This window comes from Crassostrea angulata, chromosome 7 (assembly GCF_025612915.1).
Source record: "Crassostrea angulata isolate pt1a10 chromosome 7, ASM2561291v2, whole genome shotgun sequence".
Classification (NCBI taxonomy): Eukaryota; Metazoa; Mollusca; class Bivalvia; order Ostreida; family Ostreidae; genus Magallana; species Magallana angulata.
This window is the reverse complement of record NC_069117.1, coordinates 38817018-38837198: the sequence shown is the minus strand read 5'-3', so window position 1 is coordinate 38837198 and position 20181 is coordinate 38817018. Positions and strand designations below refer to the sequence as shown.

At 34.6% G+C, this 20181-nt stretch overlaps 2 protein-coding genes across 4 annotated transcripts; one reads left to right on the top strand and one right to left on the bottom strand.

Annotated features, from left to right (window-relative positions):
* Positions 1-516: 516 nt before the first annotated feature.
* Positions 517-19822, bottom strand: LOC128155791 (phospholipase A and acyltransferase 2-like). 3 transcript variants are annotated; one of them, XM_052817652.1, is made up of 5 exons: positions 19728-19822; positions 9990-10206; positions 7521-7707; positions 3078-3207; positions 517-1044 (listed from the first exon to the last, which is right to left on the bottom strand). In XM_052817652.1, exons 2-5 carry the CDS (start codon positions 10129-10131, stop codon positions 946-948), a joined length of 558 nt encoding a protein of 185 aa, XP_052673612.1. In that variant the 5' UTR covers positions 10132-10206; positions 19728-19822; the 3' UTR covers positions 517-945. The 3 variants fall into 3 exon arrangements, with proteins under 3 accessions (XP_052673612.1, XP_052673611.1, XP_052673613.1); XM_052817651.1 differs by lacking the exon at positions 19728-19822 and adding an exon at positions 16853-17062; XM_052817653.1 differs by lacking the exon at positions 19728-19822 and adding an exon at positions 16701-16836.
* LOC128155790 (uncharacterized) lies at positions 10867-12108 on the top strand. Its single transcript, XM_052817650.1, has one exon. The coding sequence runs from the start codon at positions 11038-11040 to the stop codon at positions 12064-12066; it is 1029 nt and encodes a 342-aa protein (XP_052673610.1). The 5' UTR covers positions 10867-11037; the 3' UTR covers positions 12067-12108.
* Positions 19823-20181: the final 359 nt, after the last annotated feature.

Sequence of the window (20181 nt, the reverse complement as noted above, 5' to 3'; positions counted from 1 at the left end):
AAGCAGCTTTTTATCTCATTCAAAAGTTCTTGGAAAATACATAGTACCTCGCGGCTAAAGAAAAAATGGTGCTAATATATATTACATAAACTTCTACAGTATTTCTATTCATGTTTATAGTGACACATAGGTCAGATGAAACGGATGTTTAATCATTAAGTTATTATATGATATACATGTATCTATATTTATTTATAAAACACATGTCACTACAATAAATCATTTACTTACTTACTTACTTACTTACTTATTTATTTATTCTTTCAGGTAAATTGAAACATATTCACAAATTGTTCTTTATAACGCCTTTTACTCCAATATACAAGACCATGGCAAACGAAGATAATATACAGTGTCAGAACAAGTCGTTATTCATTAGATATGCGGTAATTACCGTGTGAAATATATGAATATAACATTTTAATATTATTATATTTCATTAATTAAGTGTAAATAAAGTTTCACACTTATCAAAATGCATGTACATGTATAGTTTGACTTGATTCATACAAACACATACTAGTAACTGTCATGTAATGTTCAAACAAAAAATCCCATTGTTTGTATTTCCCATGTCAGTTTTAATTTGGAAATGAAACACAACATTTACAGAAATTCAAAATACAAGAACATGCAAATGTCTCAAAAATTTCAAAGTGGTTTCAGAAACAATGTATATCGGGATTGGAAATGTAAACACAATGCCCGTCGACATTAATGTATACGGTTTAATTTCATGGATGTAAGACGACTTACAATATGCTACATTAACATAGACAATAGTTTATATCACAGATGATTAGTTAAGCATCATTTAGATTAATAAATTAGTCTGATGATAATGGTGACGATGATTTTCATGATGATGATGATGATGATGCACTCTTGACATCATTTCGATCCTCTTTACAGAATGAAAATACGACTGAGGAACAGTCCAACTATTTAGTCATCTTTTATGAAAATCTTGTAGAACTCATAAGCCAGGCCAGCCACAGTTATGATGGCACCACCAACCACGATTGCCGTCAAAGCATTGTCGGCCTGAAACAGAAAAAAATAATGTAACTATCCTTATATCGATGTATACAGACGAGATTGGTAAAACAATATACACTGCTTTCAAAGTCAGAAGTTAATAGGAGTAATTTATCGCTTGTTCCATCATGTCAAAGGAATTCAATGAAAGAACAAAATATTTCTCATTGAACTGGCTACTGGATATTTGGCGTCAACAAATCATATCTTTACACAAAAAATGAAAGTGATGTTACCCTAACATGTTGTGTACGTTTGGTTACAATGTGGGGGTACGGAAGATTTTATTAGTTCACTGGAGCCAAAGGTTAATGCAAGGTCTTGTCAATATTTTAACAGTAAAATATTTGTTTTGGAGGTTTCTGCGGATATGAATGTACTTAAGAACATTGCAGAAAAGATATATAACACGCGCCATTTTTGATGAGTTAGATCTAATACTTATAATAGATAACATTTTCGATAAGCTCCCTCGTTATGCCGGGTTTAACGTTTGTGATAGTTTAATCACTATGCCATGAAAACTGTTGAATTTCACGAGACACAATCTAGTCATTATATAAATAGTCCTTGTTTGAGAGGGTAACAGTATACATGTATAAATAGTGCCTGTTTAGGAGGGTAACAGTTGAAATTGGCACCCCGCGAAAACCATTGTCAACCGACGCGAGGGGTGTCAATTTCAACTGTTATCCTCCCAAATAGGCACTATTTATTTTGTTATACTGAATGTCTTAATTTAAATAAAAAAACATCACTGTTTTTAGATAGGAATAATGTGAATTCTAAGGCGAACCGTACGCGCATGATTTTAGCGCATGTAACAATTCGTAATGTTACCCGTTGCTAACGCTGAGGGTAATAGAACATGGTTAAGACGCAGTTAATAATATTTTCTATTACCCTCAGCGTTAGCAACGCATTTAGCAACGGGTAACATTATATAAATAGTGCCTGTTTGGGAGGGTAACAGTTGAAATTAACACCCCGAGAAAACCATTGTCAACCGACGCGAAGCGGAGGTTGACAATGGTTTTCGAGGGGTGTCAATTTCAACTGTTATCCTCCCAAACAGGCACTATTTATTTTGTTATACTGAATGTCTTTTTTAAAAATTTTAAGAAAATTTTACTGCTTTTATATAGGAATAACGTGAATTCTACAGCGAACCGTACGCGCATAATTTTCGCGCATGTAACATTTTTTAATGTTACCCGTTGCCAAGTGCGTTGCTAACGCTGAGGGTAATAGTAAATATTATTAACTGCGTCTTAACCAATCAGATTTCAGTATTTAACATGAAAGTATAACAATAAAAAATGTTACATGCGCGAAAATTATGCGTGTACGGTTCGCTGTAGAATTCACGTTCTTCCTATATAAAAGCAGTAAAATTTTCTTAAAAATTAAGACATTCAGTATAACAAAATAAATAGTGCCTGTTTGGGAGGATAACAGTTGAAATTGACACCCCTCGAAAACCATTGTCAACCTCCGCTTCGCGTCGGTTGACAATGGTTTTCGAGGGGTGTCAATTTCAACTGTTACCCTCCCAAACAGGCACTATTTATATAATGTTACCCGTTGCTAAGTGCGTTGCTAACGCTGAGGGTAATAGAAAAAATTATGAACTGCGTCTAAACCAATCAGATTTCAATATTTAACATGAAAGTATAACAATTTCAACTGTTATCCTCCCAAACAGGCACTATTTATTTTATTATACTAATTGTCTTAATATTTGAGAAAATTTTACTGCTTTTATATAGAAATGACGTGAATTCTACGGCGAACCAACCGTACGCGCATAATTTACGCACATGTAACAATTCGTTGTGTTACCCGTTGCCAACGCCTGAGGGTAATAGAACGGTAATTATCAACTGCGTCTAAGCCAATCAGATTTCAGTATTTAACATGAAAGTATAATAAAATATAATAGAGAAGGAGTGTGTCGGAGAGAGAAGACGTAGAAATCAAGATTTTAAAAAAATCTGAAGTTAATATGTGACTCAACAAAACCAAGGAAGCAGCAATACCTGTTTGGACCAAGCAACACCATATCTACAGAAGGCGGCGAAATGCTCGCAGTTTTGCCAGAAGACATTGTATCCGATATCTCCAATCATACCCATGGCTTTCCTAACGATTTCATGGGGACGAAAAGGTCTAAAATGATATGTTATTATATTAGTCAAAAATCAAGAATTCACACACACGCACTCATGCACATACACACATATGCGTGCACATTATAGTTACAGAGGTTATTAATGCATCTAGATCTTTAATTGTCATTTAACTAACTTCAAAAACCACGCTCGAATTCCATATCCCCATTAACCAGGGATTATACCTCTCTGCTTTTATGGAATATTAGATTTGTTACCGAGAGTAAAGGTACCGTGTAATATTTTGAACTAGTTGTCATGTACAAAATTTGATTCTCAATAATCTAAATTTTTGTAAAGGACAGTATGAATAATGCATTTTCAACAGAATTTATATATTCCAGCCAATAAGCCCAATTCTCAAATCCTACTGAATCTTTTTGACAAACAGGAATAACACTTACACAATTGTTATGAAATATCTTTATTTTGTCTCAATGTAGTTGTTGGTAGATAGGTTGTTTTTTTTTCTATCAGGGAGAGATGGGGTCGCAATATTTTTTTTTAAGAATAAAGGCGCACGGTGAACTACGTATGTGGCAATGCACTTATAGAAAATTACGCACTTTGGCAATTTTATTTTAAAGTGCGTCAACTTTTGGACTAAGTACTAAAGTACTTTAAAAATCTTTCGAAGTGCGTCATGAAGCTTAAGGTACACTAACATTTTTAAGTATCGAGACACTTGGATAATCAAAGTGCTGAAGAACTGACGGGAGTTGATTTTGTCGATGTTTGTTTATCTTAAAATCAATGACATGTTATTTTGCATGACAAGTACATGTAGTTTCTAATTTGTATTTGAATTACGCACATTTTTATAATATAAATTTTTGGACTTTTTCGACAAGAATGTCGAGAAAACCCAATATGAATCATGGTAAATAATATTTATTAAAATAAATTTAATCAAACTGTGTATCAGTAATACAAAATATTCCTCGTAAATTGTATTGATACTCTAGTCTCGTTCAACCAAACGCTCGGCTGACACCGTAAATCTCCGACAAGCATCTACGTAGACAGCCGAGCGTCCAGTTGAACGAGACTATATTGAACTCTAGCGTAGGAATACATACGACTACAAAAAATATTTAAATTGTTCGTACCATTTAAAATCTGACAATTTTCAAGGTATTTAAGAAATAAAGTACGAGTTTTCGTGAATGTTGCAGAATAACCTCCGAGGTCGAGAAATGTTGTTTTGAAATATAAAAGCCGAGGCGTTAGCCGAGGCTTTTATATTTCAAATAACATTTCGAGACCGAGGAGGTTATCCTGCAACATTCACGATAACAAGAACTTTATTTCTATTCTACTAACAGCCCAATATTTCTACAGATCGTTTCTCCTATAGAGAGACGATCTAGGTCATTTTGACGGCTGTTCCGTGTAACCCCAACGGTTTTGTTAGTAATGTTTACATGTGTATCGATCAAAGGAATCACATGCAGACGACAGAATTTTTCTTTGGATTTTTAATGCTCTTCACCTATTTATGAAATATCTTTGAATCATGTTCCTAATATTTTAAGGGCAATTTAATACGATTATTACTACTACACGTTATATATTTTATGTAAAAACACGCAGTGAAAATGTGGTGGGGAGGTCCTAGGAACAGCTGCATTGATCTCTTAAAAATAAACAGTTGAGGCAATACACATCGTTTTGACTGGAACTAACACATGAAATTGACATGGTTTTAAAACAATTACGGTTTGAAGTTGTACTTTCATGATCAGTGCGAGACAATTAGGTATTTCTGATCTGATAATTTACTGATGACGTTCGTGGTATATTGGAGAATAATGTCCGCGGCATCTCTTTGATCTCGGCAATAACTGTAGTAGAATTATAAATAAGTTTCCTTGAAAAACAATGCTTTAGCATACATTACATCGATTTCATCGATCATTTTCAAGAACTAAGTCTTGTCAGCAGCGATGATTTGTGCTGAGGTCCAAACACTGTTTCACTTTCGGTTTGTCTGAGTAACTGCATAGGAGAGTTGATTAAAATCAACTCCAAAATATATATAAATCACAAATTCTGGAATTTATTTCCTAATTTGTTGATAGTATGATGATTTGGTAACACTATTGAATCTAATTTACCGTCTTTGAGAACGGGGATGTGTGGGTTAACCAAAGACACAGGTCAATTACCAGTACATCATTTAATTGATAACAGGAGGAAGGTCCCCTACCCCTGTTTTTTCCTTCCAAAACAAAGATAATATTCAGTAGCTAGGAAGAAAATGTTTAAGATCGGGGAAAGAAATACGCTTTGTTATAAATTAAGTACAGTGATATTAAAAACAAAACGAGCTGGTCAAACAATAATTTCTCCAATGGCATGTTAAGGAGTCTATAAGTGTTTAAACATAAACCCTCTCTTCAAATTCTAATCAAATAAATCACACCATTATCAAAAAAAATTACATGTACATTGACAAACATTAAATTATTTTATTACATACTTAGTAATAAATACAGGTTTTTTGCACATGTGATACAGATGACATCACAAAATCCGTATCGGCCTCCGGGGCTGATACAGGTTATCAGCACTCCAGGCCTGATACGGATTCGTATCACACCCCTTGCGGAACTCCTCTGCCTTTTTTCGCTTTGGCATTTTTGCATGTTTACAGATGAAAAATGAAACATTTTCAGTTACAGTCAACATTTTTAAGTGCAGTTGAAAACTTCAAATGCTAGCAAATGTTTTAAAGCAGTCAACTTTTAAAACCTGATGAAATTCCGTTCTGTAGCTTCATGTTTGTTAAAACAAGAAGAACTCATATTTTTATTAAATGCATGTACATGTCCAGACATTTTTCAAATGATATGAATAATCAATTTGTTCAAGTTGATGGCCTCGGGCTGATATTGGAGTCTCGGGCTGATACAAGCTGTGATATGGAAAAGGGTATGTATTATTCTCTATATAAACTTAAAAATAAGCAATTAAGGGGTAGGTTTTTTCTCATCCTGGTTCTCTCTAAGATCATATTGTTTTTGATAACCATAAAAAAACATTCTTTTTTCACATCATGTTTGTTTATAAGCACAAGCAATTGAAGCCAGTTGAAATATGTCATACAATGTCTCTATTAACAGTAAATAAATTAAATCATATTCAATTCTAGTATAGCCCAATGTACCAGATAAGAAGTAAATTTGCTGCATACTCAAAAAAGGAAAATGCAGTTGCAAAGCGATGCAGTGTATGATAATAGGAGTTGTAACATACATTTGTACGTATGAAGTCTCAGTACGGCTAGAGAAATTGTTTTCGGGAGGGCGCCTGTAAAAGTGCGAAACCAAATCGAAACGAAACGAAACGAAATCAAACGAAACGAAACCAATCGAAACCAAACGAAACCAATCGAAACCAAACGAAACGAAACCAAAATTCGAAACGAAACGAAACGGAATTTAAACAAAACTAATATCAATTTTGACTACATAAAAGTGAAAATAAATTCATTGAAATAAATTTTTAAACCATAAAGTATAACTACCTGTATGTTTCAGATTGCCGCTGTAAATTTTTGAGCCGATTATCCGAAATTTGCAAAAATTATATAATTATGTAAATAACTGATGTACATTCCTATACCTTTTAATGCTTCTAATTTGTTTCATTAAATGATATTCAGACGTTCAGAGAGAGAGAGAGAGAGAGAGAGAGAGAGATGCCTTAAAACTCTTCAGCGACATCACATAGCAAAATATATACGCAAGTATAAAAATAAAGTAAATAAAATAAAAATAAAAATAAAAATTTACAGCGGCAATCTGAAACATACAGGTAGTTATATTTTATGGTTTAAAAATTTATTTCAATGAATTTATTTTCACTATTATATAGTCAAAATTGATATTAGTTTTGTTTAATTTCCGTTTCAGTTCGAATTTTGGTTTCGTTCCCAATCGTTTGGTTTCGTTTCGATTGGTTTGGTTTCGTTGCGATTGGTTTCGTTTCGTTTCGTTTCGTTTCGATTTCGTTTCGCACTTTACAGGAGCCCTTTTCGGGAGGGGGTCTAAGGGATAATTTTGTTTTCGGGGAGGGTGTCTACTTAACTTTCTATGAATTTACTATGAAGTTTCTTGTGTGGGGGGGGGGGGGGGGGGGGTTCTACCTCCTTGGGAAATTCTTAGTAAATTCACATATTAAAATCAAAATTACCGATAATTTTGCTAGGACAACCCCCTCTTCCTTCTAGATGGTCATATGCGTTTCATAATATACACTGCATATATTTGCAATTCTGAAAACAAAACAAGTACTATATATACTAACCTACATGACTTATCCTTATCATTGTTTATCTTGACTTTAGAACCACGAATAACTTTCCAAACGCTTTCCCTTTTGACTTCGGCTTTGATGAATACTTTCCCGCCGATAGTGAACGTGTGTTTGGGATTAAAGGTGCATGCACTGTCGAAACTGTTAATACCGGCTAAATGTATCACTTCCTCGTTCCCTGTCAAAAAAGTGTTGAAACTGCTTGATGTGAGTATCTTTCAAAAAGTAATCATTTATTCGACATTATCATCATCACAGTTGAAATCAAAAATCATAGTTTATATCATTTTTTCAACAATTATATCTTAATGCTTCTATCTGTCTGGGTTTTTAAATCTTTTTTTCTTTTTTTTTGGGGGGGGGGGGGGTGTTTGTTTTTTTAAAGGGTGGGGCTGCTTGGGAGATTTTTTACGTTTTAGTTATACCGGTATATTCGAAATATCTGAAAGTGATCATCAGTTCACCTTTTTTATGCCCCGGTCAAAATCGGTGTATAATTTTTTGGTAGATGAGAACCCATAATGAACATGTTTAAACCCAAGATGTAAATAAAGTTGTGTAATACCCATAATTCCTTTTATGAAAGAGTAGATACATATGTATGGGTTTTCCCATATTCAAGATATTCGACTTTAAAATGACTTGAATTTTTTCACTGTGCGCAGCCGATCTCTCGCTTAAAATCACTGAACTTGTTAAGAAACTTGCGTATATATAGTTTTTCATGTCCGTAGCAAATACTGCCACAAGTCTTGCATCACTAGCAAACATTGCACACATCATTTAACATCTTATAGAGTGCGATCAGAAATACGGTGACGGTGTTGCATCGCCATTAAAAAAAATCACACTCATACACAATTAAAAGAGATTGTGGATACCTGACAAACAATAATCATAACAGTAATATAATTATTGTAATAATATAAGCAATTCGTGAAAAAAATTAATGTCAATCGAAGAATAACTTATACCGGTATTTTCGTGAAAAAGGCTGACGAGGGAGATAGCGTAGGAATATCATAATGAATACTTCATATTTACATTTCTTTTCCAGAAAGGTGTTTTAAAAATTAACTTAAGGTTTGTTTTCTAACACGTATTACATATACATCGATAATCTAAACAATGTTGTATCTGCCAATCATGAATAGAACAATTTTTTCCGCAAAATTGTGTGAAGAGTACCCAACTATAGTTACTGTAATATATCTTGAATAGATAGTAAGCATTGATCAAAAATATTGAAAACTTTAAACTGTTCTGTAATCAATGCATGTTTTAAAAGATCTCATATCGAATCGCGTTTTCTCTAGAGATTTTGAAGTATAAGTTCTAAAAAATATGGTGGATTTGAATCAAGATCCGCACAATTATTGTAGTCTGTCCCAAGATATTTATGCAGCATATTGGGGCGATTTTTAATAAAAATAGACATACATGTGAAAGAAGTGCAATAGAAATCTATCAAAGGGAAAATATTCAAGATATCTTCATTGACATATTATCATTTCTCACTCGGAAAATTAACCGGCAGGAATAACAGGTTTCTCACGGAGATTTATAATGACAAAAGTTTACAACTTTTCTCCATTCGAAAGACACTCGGAATACCTCGCATAATTTTCCAACGTTATCATCCCAGTACTTTCATTATTTTCTTTTTGCAATGCAAAATCCCCTTAGACTTTTTTTTTAGTCGTGCATTAAAACAAGACAAGATAGAGGGAGCGTTTCAACAAGAAAATTTTTCATATTGAATGAACATCGTTTGGTATATAAATATAAGTTAAACATACATAAAAAAAAATGTGCTGCATATACCTTGGGACAGACATAGTACTTCGTGGAGGAAATATATAGGGAAGCTACTTCCTATAAACAAGGTAATCAATTGGTAATAATTCATCGTAATGTGAGGTAATCATACTGTTATATATTCACACATCTACGATATTGTTTTCCTTCTGAACCATTTTAACAAGACCTTGGACTTTCTGTAGGATGTAATATCAATATACTGCGTCAAAACAAGTTAAAATGGCGCTGGCTTCGCACCGATTGCGTAGTCTTATCTCATTAGTTGGTTTGAACATATTTTATTGCATAAACATATACAAATGGTTCGAACACAAGTTCTTACAACTTACAAGGTTCTTATCTCATTAGGACGGTGGCTGCCATTAGACATATGATTTGAGATTTTTTTTAATTCGGGGTCACGAAATAAAAGTTGTTCCAACGAAACAAAAGTCGTACCCACGAAATAAAATCCGTGGCCACGAAATATATTTCGTTCCCATCGACAACTATTTTCCTCGGCTTCGCCTCGTGAAATAGTTGCTGTCTCGGGGGACAATAAACTTACTATCGTCCTCATAGCCAGTCAACAGGTATACACTATTTATCCCGGATTCAATGTTCTTGAGTTTAATTGTACCGCTGAACCATTGTACCTACCTACATACACAGCCCAATGTGAATAAACTCCGCGATGGAATTCCAGTTGATCTCCAATTCGAGCTCTCTGTATAACATCTAGTACATGTATGTTGTCAAAATCCAACTTGCGTGAGTTGAGTCTTCTGAATTTTGCTGCCATTTCAGTCGTCGATTTCACAATGTGATGCAATTGACGTTAAAATACTTCCTTTTATCAGTCTAATGATTTCACGTACTACAATAATAACAAAACGGAGTCACAATTGCAATTGCACATGTCTTTCCTACAGCGGTCGGATGTATAATATACTTCTTATGTATCTCATCTCCGTCAGAAACCCACAGACGCCTCCGCTTTTTTCACATTCCAAGATGTACATCTAAGAGAAGCGAGACAGACCGTGGATTTCCGACGATGCTCTCTCATTTGACGCTTAAAAAAATAAATGTGTTGACTATAGTCTGTCCCAAGTTATTGCTTCCATCGCTTTTTGATGATTTTTAATAAAATTACACATACCCGTGAAAGAAATACAGTTGAAATCGTTAAAAGGGAATTTTTCCAAGATATCTTCACTGAACAATTATCCCTTTCCACTCAGAAAAATTCACAGGAACGAAAACAGATTCCTTACGGAGATTTATAATGGGGAATGTTTACATCTTTTCTCCATTCGGAATACACTCGGAATACATCGCGCAATTTTTTAACATTATCATCCGGGCTTATTAATGGCTGTTGCAATGCAAAATCTCCGTAGACTTTCAATTTCTTCTCCCCCAATTGGTGCCTCTGTCTCAAATGAGATGATAAGATTATCGCGTGGTTCATAGATAAGTTAGCGTGGTTCAGCAGCAGACATGTATTAATTATTATCAAGTATCTGGATTTACATTGTGAGTTTTATTATAGGACTGTAGTGATTTGTGAAATTTAAATAACTTTGCTCAAAAATCATATAGCGTAATTAACGCTAAACTGCGTATTAACGCTGAACTGCGTATTGACGCATTATTTTGCGAATTATTCGCATTGACAGTTGCGTATTTAACGCATATTCATGCAATGAGTGAAAACTCTGAGCATTCGGAAATGGCTGGTGGCCTTTCGGAAGAAAAAGAGGCTCCAGTGAACCCATCAATACTGACAATGATGAAGGAAATGCAAAACAATATTGCTTCCTTGGCATCATCTGTCGTTGAGTTGAAAAGACGAGGACAGAAACGGAAAGCCGAAAATCAACCGTGTTCCTCGAAAGATTTGAGTGATGTGTCATCGGATGAAGAAGATGAAGAGAAAACTCAGAGGGACGAGTTCGGCGATTTAGTTGATGAAGTAGATGAAGTTGAAGAGTTCGATAACGACACTATTTTAGATGAACTTGCCGAATGTTTTGGCACAGAAGAAAAATGTGGCGAGCCGGTTCATGAAAAACTGGCCAAAGTAACTAGCGATGGTGTGCGTGCAGTGCTCAATGCTGAAAAGATCAAGGAAGTGAGCGAGAAGTATAATCGACCACGGAATGTGCTTAATCTGTCACCACCTAAGATTAATGAAGAAATTCGAGCACACCTCAGTCGGAAAACCCGAAATCAAGACATCAAACTTCAACGTACCCAGACTCTGGTAGCCAAGGCAATTGTGCCTCAACTGCAGCAGATCAATCTTCTGCTTAATGCAAAGCAAAAAGGAGAGGGCCCGTCAACGAAGGACCTCACAACCCTGGCAATGGACGGTCTCAAATTGATGACGTACGTCTACTGTGATCTATCACAAAGAAGACGAGAGTTCATTATCCAACCCGAAAGTAACGACGAATTCCGGGTGCTATGCTCAAACGATTATCCCGTCACTGACAAACTGTTCGGGGATGATCTGGGGAAAAAGGTCGAAGATATCACGAAAGCAAATAAAGTTGGGTCAAAGATCTCGGGTAGCAGCAACAGACCTGAGAAGAGGAGTTTCCCAAGTCGGAAATACCAAGGTCAAAGACCCTACAACCAGACCAACAGGCCTCAGCCTTTTTTAGGCCAGCGTTCTTTCCAGGGCTACAAAAGGAAAATGTACCCAAACAACAAGCTGACGAAGAAATAAATCAGGAAGTGTTACCTTCAGAAAATGTGAGTGAATTTCTAAATACCTCTAAAAATTTTACGGCAGGGAAAATTGCCGGTCACTATGAAAATTGGAAAATGATTTCAAGTGATTCAAGAATTTTAGAACTAGTGAAAGGTTATTCAATTGAATTTCAAAATACACCTTTTCAACGCAGCAATCCCAAACCAATTAATTTCAACGAAACTGATTTAGAAATCATTGATATTGAAATCAAAGAACTTCAATCAAAGAAAATAATTGAAGAAGTATCGGATTATAACGAAAACGAATTTATTTCAAATATCTTCGTCAGACCAAAGAAAAATGGGACGTTCAGAGTTATATTAAACTTAAAACACTTGAATGACTTTGTAGAATATCATCATTTTAAAATGGAAACGTTGTCGTCCGCAATCAACTTAGTGTCAAAGAATTGTTATTTTGCGTCGATTGATTTACAAGACGCTTATCATTCGTGTAATGTGTGTCAGGACGACAGAAAATATTTGAGATTTTATTGGAAAGGCCAGAAGTTCCAATACACGTGTTTGGCCATGGGGTTGGCATCAGCCCCACGAATATTCACGAAACTGTTAAAACCTGTGTTTGCTACTTTAAGAAAACGCGGACATGCTAATGTGGCATACATAGACGATTCGCTTTTAATAAGCAAAACGGAATTAGAATGCCAACGAAATGTAGAACAAACAGCTCATTTATTGGACACTCTTGGTTTAACTATCAACGAAGATAAATCCGTATTTAAACCGACAAGATGTATTCAATTTCTAGGATTTGAGATTAACTCTGAGACTATGACAGTAGCTCTAACAAAAGAACGCGCCATATCTATTAAGGAAAAATGTCAAGATATTCTTAACCATCATCAAGTGACTATACGCGAATTTGCACAATTAATTGGTAAACTCGTGTCGAGTGAACCCGGTGTTAGATATGCACCTCTGTATTATAAGTCTCTTGAGATTGAGAAGGACAAACATTTGAAAATAAATTGTGGAAACTTTGAAGCAAAGATAACAATATCGGATTCTAGTAAAGAAACGGTGAAATGGTGGATAAATAACGTTGCTTTATTTCCACGATATATTAATGTTGACGTCGCGTTAGTAACATTAAAAACAGACAGTTCACAATCAGGGTGGGGCGCCTTTAACGAAAGTAACGGTGAATGTATCCAAGGACAATGGTCAATAAATGACAAAGAGCATATTAATTATTTAGAACTTAAAGCTGGGTTGATAGCAGTAACAACATTCTGTGAAGAAATGCAAAATTGCCATGTGAAACTTTTGATGGATAATACGGTTGCGGTAACTTATGTTTCAAAAATGGGTGGAAAAATTGAATCGCTTAACACTTTGACAACATCTATTTGGAAGTTTTGTATGGATAGAAATATTTGGCTCTCTGCAAGTCACATTGCTGGAGTTGAAAACACGGAGGCAGATTTTCTTTCCCGCCACAAAAATAGTGATTTGGAATGGAAATTAGATACCGCCGTATTCGATAAGATAATCGAAACATATGGTCAATGTGACATCGATTTATTTGCTTCTAGACACAATTTTCAATTCAGACCGTATGTGTCCTATACCCCCGATATAAACGCAGAGGCAATTGACGCTTTTAGCATACTGTGGAGAAATAAAATGTGTTACATTTTTTGTCCTTTCAGTCAGATAGGATCGGCGCTTCAAAAGATTTCCACGGACGTAACGGAAGCCATTGTAATTGCACCAATCTGGCCGACACAACATTGGTTCCCGCAGCTACTACAGATGGTTTGCAAACAAAGTTACAGATTACCAAACATACCGAACTTACTAACTCTTCCAAACGAGCCTCAGAGGAACCACCCGCTGAAGAAAATGAGACTGGGAGCCTTCCGTGTGTCGGGAAATCCTTTGAAAGTCGAAGCCTATCAAAAGACACTCAAGCCATTTTATTGTCTTCATGGAGAGAATCCACTAAAAAACAATATCGGACATATATTGAGAAATGGATGTCATTTTGTTATAAAAGAAAAATTAATATTTTTGAAGCAAATGTAGACAGTGTTTTAACATATTTGACTGAATTGTATAATGCTGGCTTGGGATATAGTTGTATTAATACCGCCAGAAGCGCATTGTCATCATTTTTACAATTAGAAAATTGTGTAAGTGTCGGGTCTCATCCCCTTGTACGTAGATTTATGAAAGGTGTTTTTAATCTTAGACCAAGTTTACCAAGATATAATGTGACTTGGGATGTGAATATTGTTCTTAAGTTTTTAAAAAATTTAACACCAATTTCATCTTTATCATTGTTAAAGTTATCGCAAAAATTACTTATGCTGTTAGCCTTATTATCAGGTCAACGAGGCCAGACTCTTCATTTGATAGACATAAGAAACATACATTTACAAGATTCTTGTGTAAAAATTGTAATTGGTGACTTGTTGAAAACATCAGACAATAAGAAACATCTGGGTGAAATTAATCTGTCCAGATATGACGAAGACACCGATCTCTGTGTTGTGAATGCATTAACGCACTACCTGCAGCGTACAGAACACTTGCGTGCCTTAGAGACTAAACTGTTCATTACGACACAAAGGCCGCACAAACCAGTGTCTCGAGATACCATCGGCCGATGGCTGAAATCCGTTATGAAGCAAGCTGGTATTGATGTCAGCATTTTCAAACCTCACAGCACGAGAGCAGCTTCCACCAGCGCCGCATACGCTATGCGCATCCCTGTAGATACTATCATACGGACAGTGGGCTGGTCTAAGGACTCAGTGTTTAGAAAATTTTACAAGAAACCTGTTAGTCTTGATGTACAAATGAGTAAAAATTTATTGGAAAACTATTCGTAGATATTATATAACATGTACATGAATTGGATTGTTTTAGATAAAGTTCAATGAACTAATGTCTTTTGTTTTATTAAACGAGATATATTTTTACCACAAATTTGGATTCAGCTCTAAAGTCTCATTTGAGACAGAGGCACCAATTGGGGGAGAAGAAATTAAAAAGTTAAACGAGACTTACCTGGAAGGTGAAGTTTGACTGTAATTTCTTCGACCCAATTGGGTGCCGAGGGATCAAATGCCCAACCCGAACAAGGATGATTTTAAAAATGATTTTCCCGCCCGTTATTAAAGTGAATTAATCCAAATTATGTGCTCTGAAGTATGAACCACGCGATAATCTTATCATCTCATTTGATCCCTCGGCACCCAATTGGGTCGAAGAAATTACAGTCAAACTTCACCTTCCAGGTAAGTCTCGTTTAACTTTTTAATTTCGGGATGTGTATTGAAACCTGAAGCGGTAGAGGGGGCGTTTCAAAACAGATAATCTGGACATTTTTTATATTAGTGGATGAACGTAGTTTGAGCACAAAGGTATTTACTATTATTGAAATATCATGCAAAAAGTGGTGGAAGCAAAAACTCGGGACAGAGTATAATTGATAAACAATGCGATATTATATCAGTTGTAATACAAATTGTCATATAATAAAATAATGTTGGGGCATACGTATTTCCATAGAATTTGCTCTGAAATTTAATCAGTTTAAAACAAAAGCAAGTATTTGTGCCCCGTAAATTGCAACTTTTTTGTGAAGAGCTGCATGTACATGTATAAAGCATGTCAGCCTGAGCTCCTGATGCACAAAAGTGCATACAAAATAAACGTACCCGTTATCATAAGCAGATGCTGTAACATACCTACACTATGCAGAATAGAACTGCATGTACATACCTATTTTTTCAAAGACGATAACAATGCAGTGGCGGAGAGGAAGGAGTGTGATGGTAGTAATACATACATGCATGGTTTTTAAATTAGAAAAAATCATATTGAAATAAAACCAATCAATACAAACATGTAGCATCAGGAGAGAGGGGGGGGGGGGGGGCAAGTGGGGATGGGGGGGAGGGCTAAACAACCGTATTTTTTCTCGCAGCTAACAATTTCCTTAATTTGATTAACATATTGAAAGTTGAATTATCATATAGCAGCACCCCTTCCTTTTTCGTGAGCATGTAAAAAAATGAAGTGAAAATAAGAAATTAACAGCGAAAATGAAGTTATATGCAGTATATTGTCATCAATAACACCTTCCCCACCCCGGTCGGATTATGATTTTAATGACGTTTTTTATGAGTCAGCAACCCCTCATTCTTCTTTCAAAAAACGGTGCTTAATACCTGATAAGAAAAATAGACTGAGATAGTCTTTAGGTGATATCAGACACATTGCCATTTTAATGTTGATGAGATACATGTACCATCAAATCACTATTTTAAAGTGTTATTGTTTTGCATTGGGTTTTTTTGATTTAAAAAAAGATAAAAACTGTGAAAATAATTCCTATTCGGTTTAGGTAAACTTACAAACTAATAGATAAATCTTACAAAGTATCAACCTTTCTACCTAAAGGCCCAATCCTCATATCCTGCTGTAGCTTTTTGAAACGCAAATAAAACTGACATAGTGACAGTGCATATGATTTTATTTAATTTTACATCACAAATTACGGCTGTATTCAAAAAGTTTGTATAAAACTTTATTTTTAAATGTAAACAAACGAAGCACATAAAGTTTATAGCTTACTTGGAACTGTCAATTATCCACTAGTATAGAATGTGAACAAACTAGCTGTTGGTATATAGACAAATATTGTAAGCATATAACTGATTCAATGCCGCGACCGAAGGTGACACAGGTGTAATCGTGCGATCACTTCGACGTGAGCGTTAACTCACCTTTAAACGTGTGACCAGCTCGAAAACAGGTAAATGCACAAATACACAAAGTCTTATCCGTTCAGCGATTGTTCCAGGTCCAGTAGCACAACCAATGCAAAATTCAACCCTTCATATACATAGAAAAATTTATGGGAAGGTTACATTTTCAAGTTTTCCTCTCCCTAGAGAAAAACATCTCTCACCTGTACTATACATGTATGTTCCAGCGCATGCGTCATTCCAAAGACGATTTGTTTCTTATATCTATCGTACTGATGTACATTAACAAAAATCTTCTTAATTTATTTACTTTTTACGATCATTTTTTTTTTATCATAATGTGTTAAAAGAAAGGTTTGAATATAAACAATCAAATTTTTTTAATGATACATTGCAATACTTTAAAATAACTGTAACAAGCGCTTAACAAGCCCCACCTATAAGTGCTTATCTACATTATCATCCTTTTTATTATTTATGTCGACTTTAGAATCAAGAACAATATACTAAAGTAGAAGCCCGTATTTAATTGCAAATTTTCTCTATAAAATAAGGGGATGACCAATACTGAAGCTTACTTCACGCTTTCGTTCTACTCTTTAAGATCTCAGAAGCCATTAGAAGATTCTAAATGCTTCGCCCCTGGACCCCCTGATCATACTTGTCTCTAAGCGAAAGCCCCAATCCCCCTCTCTCTAAAAAAAATCATGCAAGCCTAAATAGCCTACAATCGCAAACCACGCCCAATATGTACAATCCTCTTTCACGTACGCACACTCCAAACCCAACAATAGGTAAACAATGATCAATATAAGATCAATATAATCATGTTTAAAATATATGGAAAAAAAATTGAAAGCAAACTTACGTTTCTTTATTCGAAGCAGACGACCGAATTAACGAGGCCGAGTGCAGATCGAGTTCGCACGCTTTCGCGCAGCGTTTCATTTGTATTGTGACGTCATCCTTTTGCTTGGTTGACGCCATGGCGTGATAGTTTTAACTGCAGATAATCAGCGAAATTTGTTGAAAATAGCTCGTTTGATGCGTAAAATTGATATAATATAGTGGAATTAACATAAATGTCTCGAAGTATAAACTATATTTGGGCTCGGATCGAAAACGTGAAGAAGGTTCGGCAAGCCTAGCCCTCTGTCACGTTTTCTTAACCCGCCTAAATATAGCTTAATTCATATATTTCAAGACAGTACCATGTAATTCATATTAATGACACTTTATATGTGATGTTATATATTTATTCATTACTTAAATATGTCTGAATGTTTAATTAGTATTACTAAAATGATCACCATAGGCATTTCCGCCTTTGTCAAATAAAAAATAGTCATTATCTGACAAATCTGTGAAATTGGGCATACAAAAACAACTTTGATAAGACCCCTGGAACAAACCAGGAGGTAAAAGGATTTTTTTTATTTGACCATTTGATGCCTTTTAGCAATGACTTTAATATGTAGAACAGAAAAAGAAATCCCTGGGGCAGAGGTTTAAAAAAAATGTAAAACATGTAAAAAAAAAAATTGATACATTTGAAGCAAAATCCCTATGTTAAAAATTAACAAACTTTGAGATAACCCCTTACACAAACGGTGTGTTAAATGTCTTACTTTTTTATTCTAAAATAATAATTATATCTGACAGTAGAAATTCATGTGAAAAATTTCATTCCAAAATCTAGGGCAGAACAAATCAGAAGAAGCGATTATCTTCAAAATCCCATGAATAAAAGTTGCTTGGCCTACATTTCGTCCAATTTAACACACTCGATATCTTCAAAATCGCATTCTCACCTTTCAAATAGTCTTTGAAAATCTTTGCTACACCCTTGTTATTTTATAATGATTTGTTGCAGTTTAATTTCAAACGTTTACTCCCTATCCGACTCCCACAGAGGTTTGAGCAAATTTCGACGCTACCATTTAATTCCATATACGTTAGCTGCTCCAGACACAACAATGTGACGTCAATTCAAGGGGCAACTACTCTAATATAAAAGTAAATTAAAATGGCAACTACTCTAAATTAATATTTCAAGAACTTAAAATAAAGAACGCTAGCTGCAGGTCTGTAGCTCCGGGTCTCTGTCCGAAGTTTTTGCTTCCACCACTTTTTGCTTGATATTTCGATAATCATAAACACCTTTGTATTCAAACTACGTTCATCCTCTAATATGAAAAATGTCTAGATTATCTGTTTTGAAACGCCCAATCTACCGCTTCAGGTTTTAATACACATCTTAAAATAGAAAGTCTACGGGGATTTTGCATTGCATCGTTGAGAGATTGCGCGAGGTATCCCGAGTACTTCCGAATGGAGAAAAGATGTAAACATTTCCCATTATAAATCTCCGTAAGAAATTTGTTTTCGTTCCTGTGAACTTTTATGTGATATATATATATATATATATATATATATATATATATATATATATATATATATATATATATATATATATATATATATATATATATATATATATATTAAAATGAAAAAAATAACAACACTAATCGCAAAACGTAAGCGCTTTCATATCTTCCTAAGACGTTTGTGTGTGTGTGTGTGTGTGTGTGTGTGTGTGTGTGTATATATATAGATAGATAGATAGATAGAAAGATAGATATATATATATATATATATATATATATATATATATATATATATATATATATATATATATATATATATATATATATATATATATATATATATATACACACCATCATTTCTGCATCAAACCAAAGTGAAGGAGAGTACAAATATAAAATCTAAAAAACTATCTGAAAATATATGCTAATATTCCATAAAAACTCAGGTTTTATTTTTTTTATGAATGTCGATGAATGTTTACAAGGTGATACAGGAATATACTCACTTGTCAAATCGAGTTAGACCATAACAAACTTTCCTTCAGATCTATGCAAAAATGAGATCCTCCAAAGAGCCTTCGAACCTGAATGCCTCCGTTAAGATGTCTGAGACCAGGTGTCATTCTAATTGGTCTTTATTCTTCATTTTAAATGACGTAGTTCTAAATGATTAGTAGATTCTGCGACTTTTACCTTTGTTTAACAATTCTTTAATTACCTTTCCAACAGAAGGGGGATTCTGCAAGGCTGATTTGTAATTAGACCAAAAAAACCTTCCTATATTATAACAAAATTTGTAAACAGTTAACACTAAAAATATATTCGCGTGGCTTAATACCATATTTCCTGGGAATAAAGCAGACTAAAAACCTCCATGGTTAGGATGATTAAGAATGCTTAGACTACCAAACTTGTGAAACTCATGGCCATATTGGATAATAAATCTTGTTGTGTGGTGTT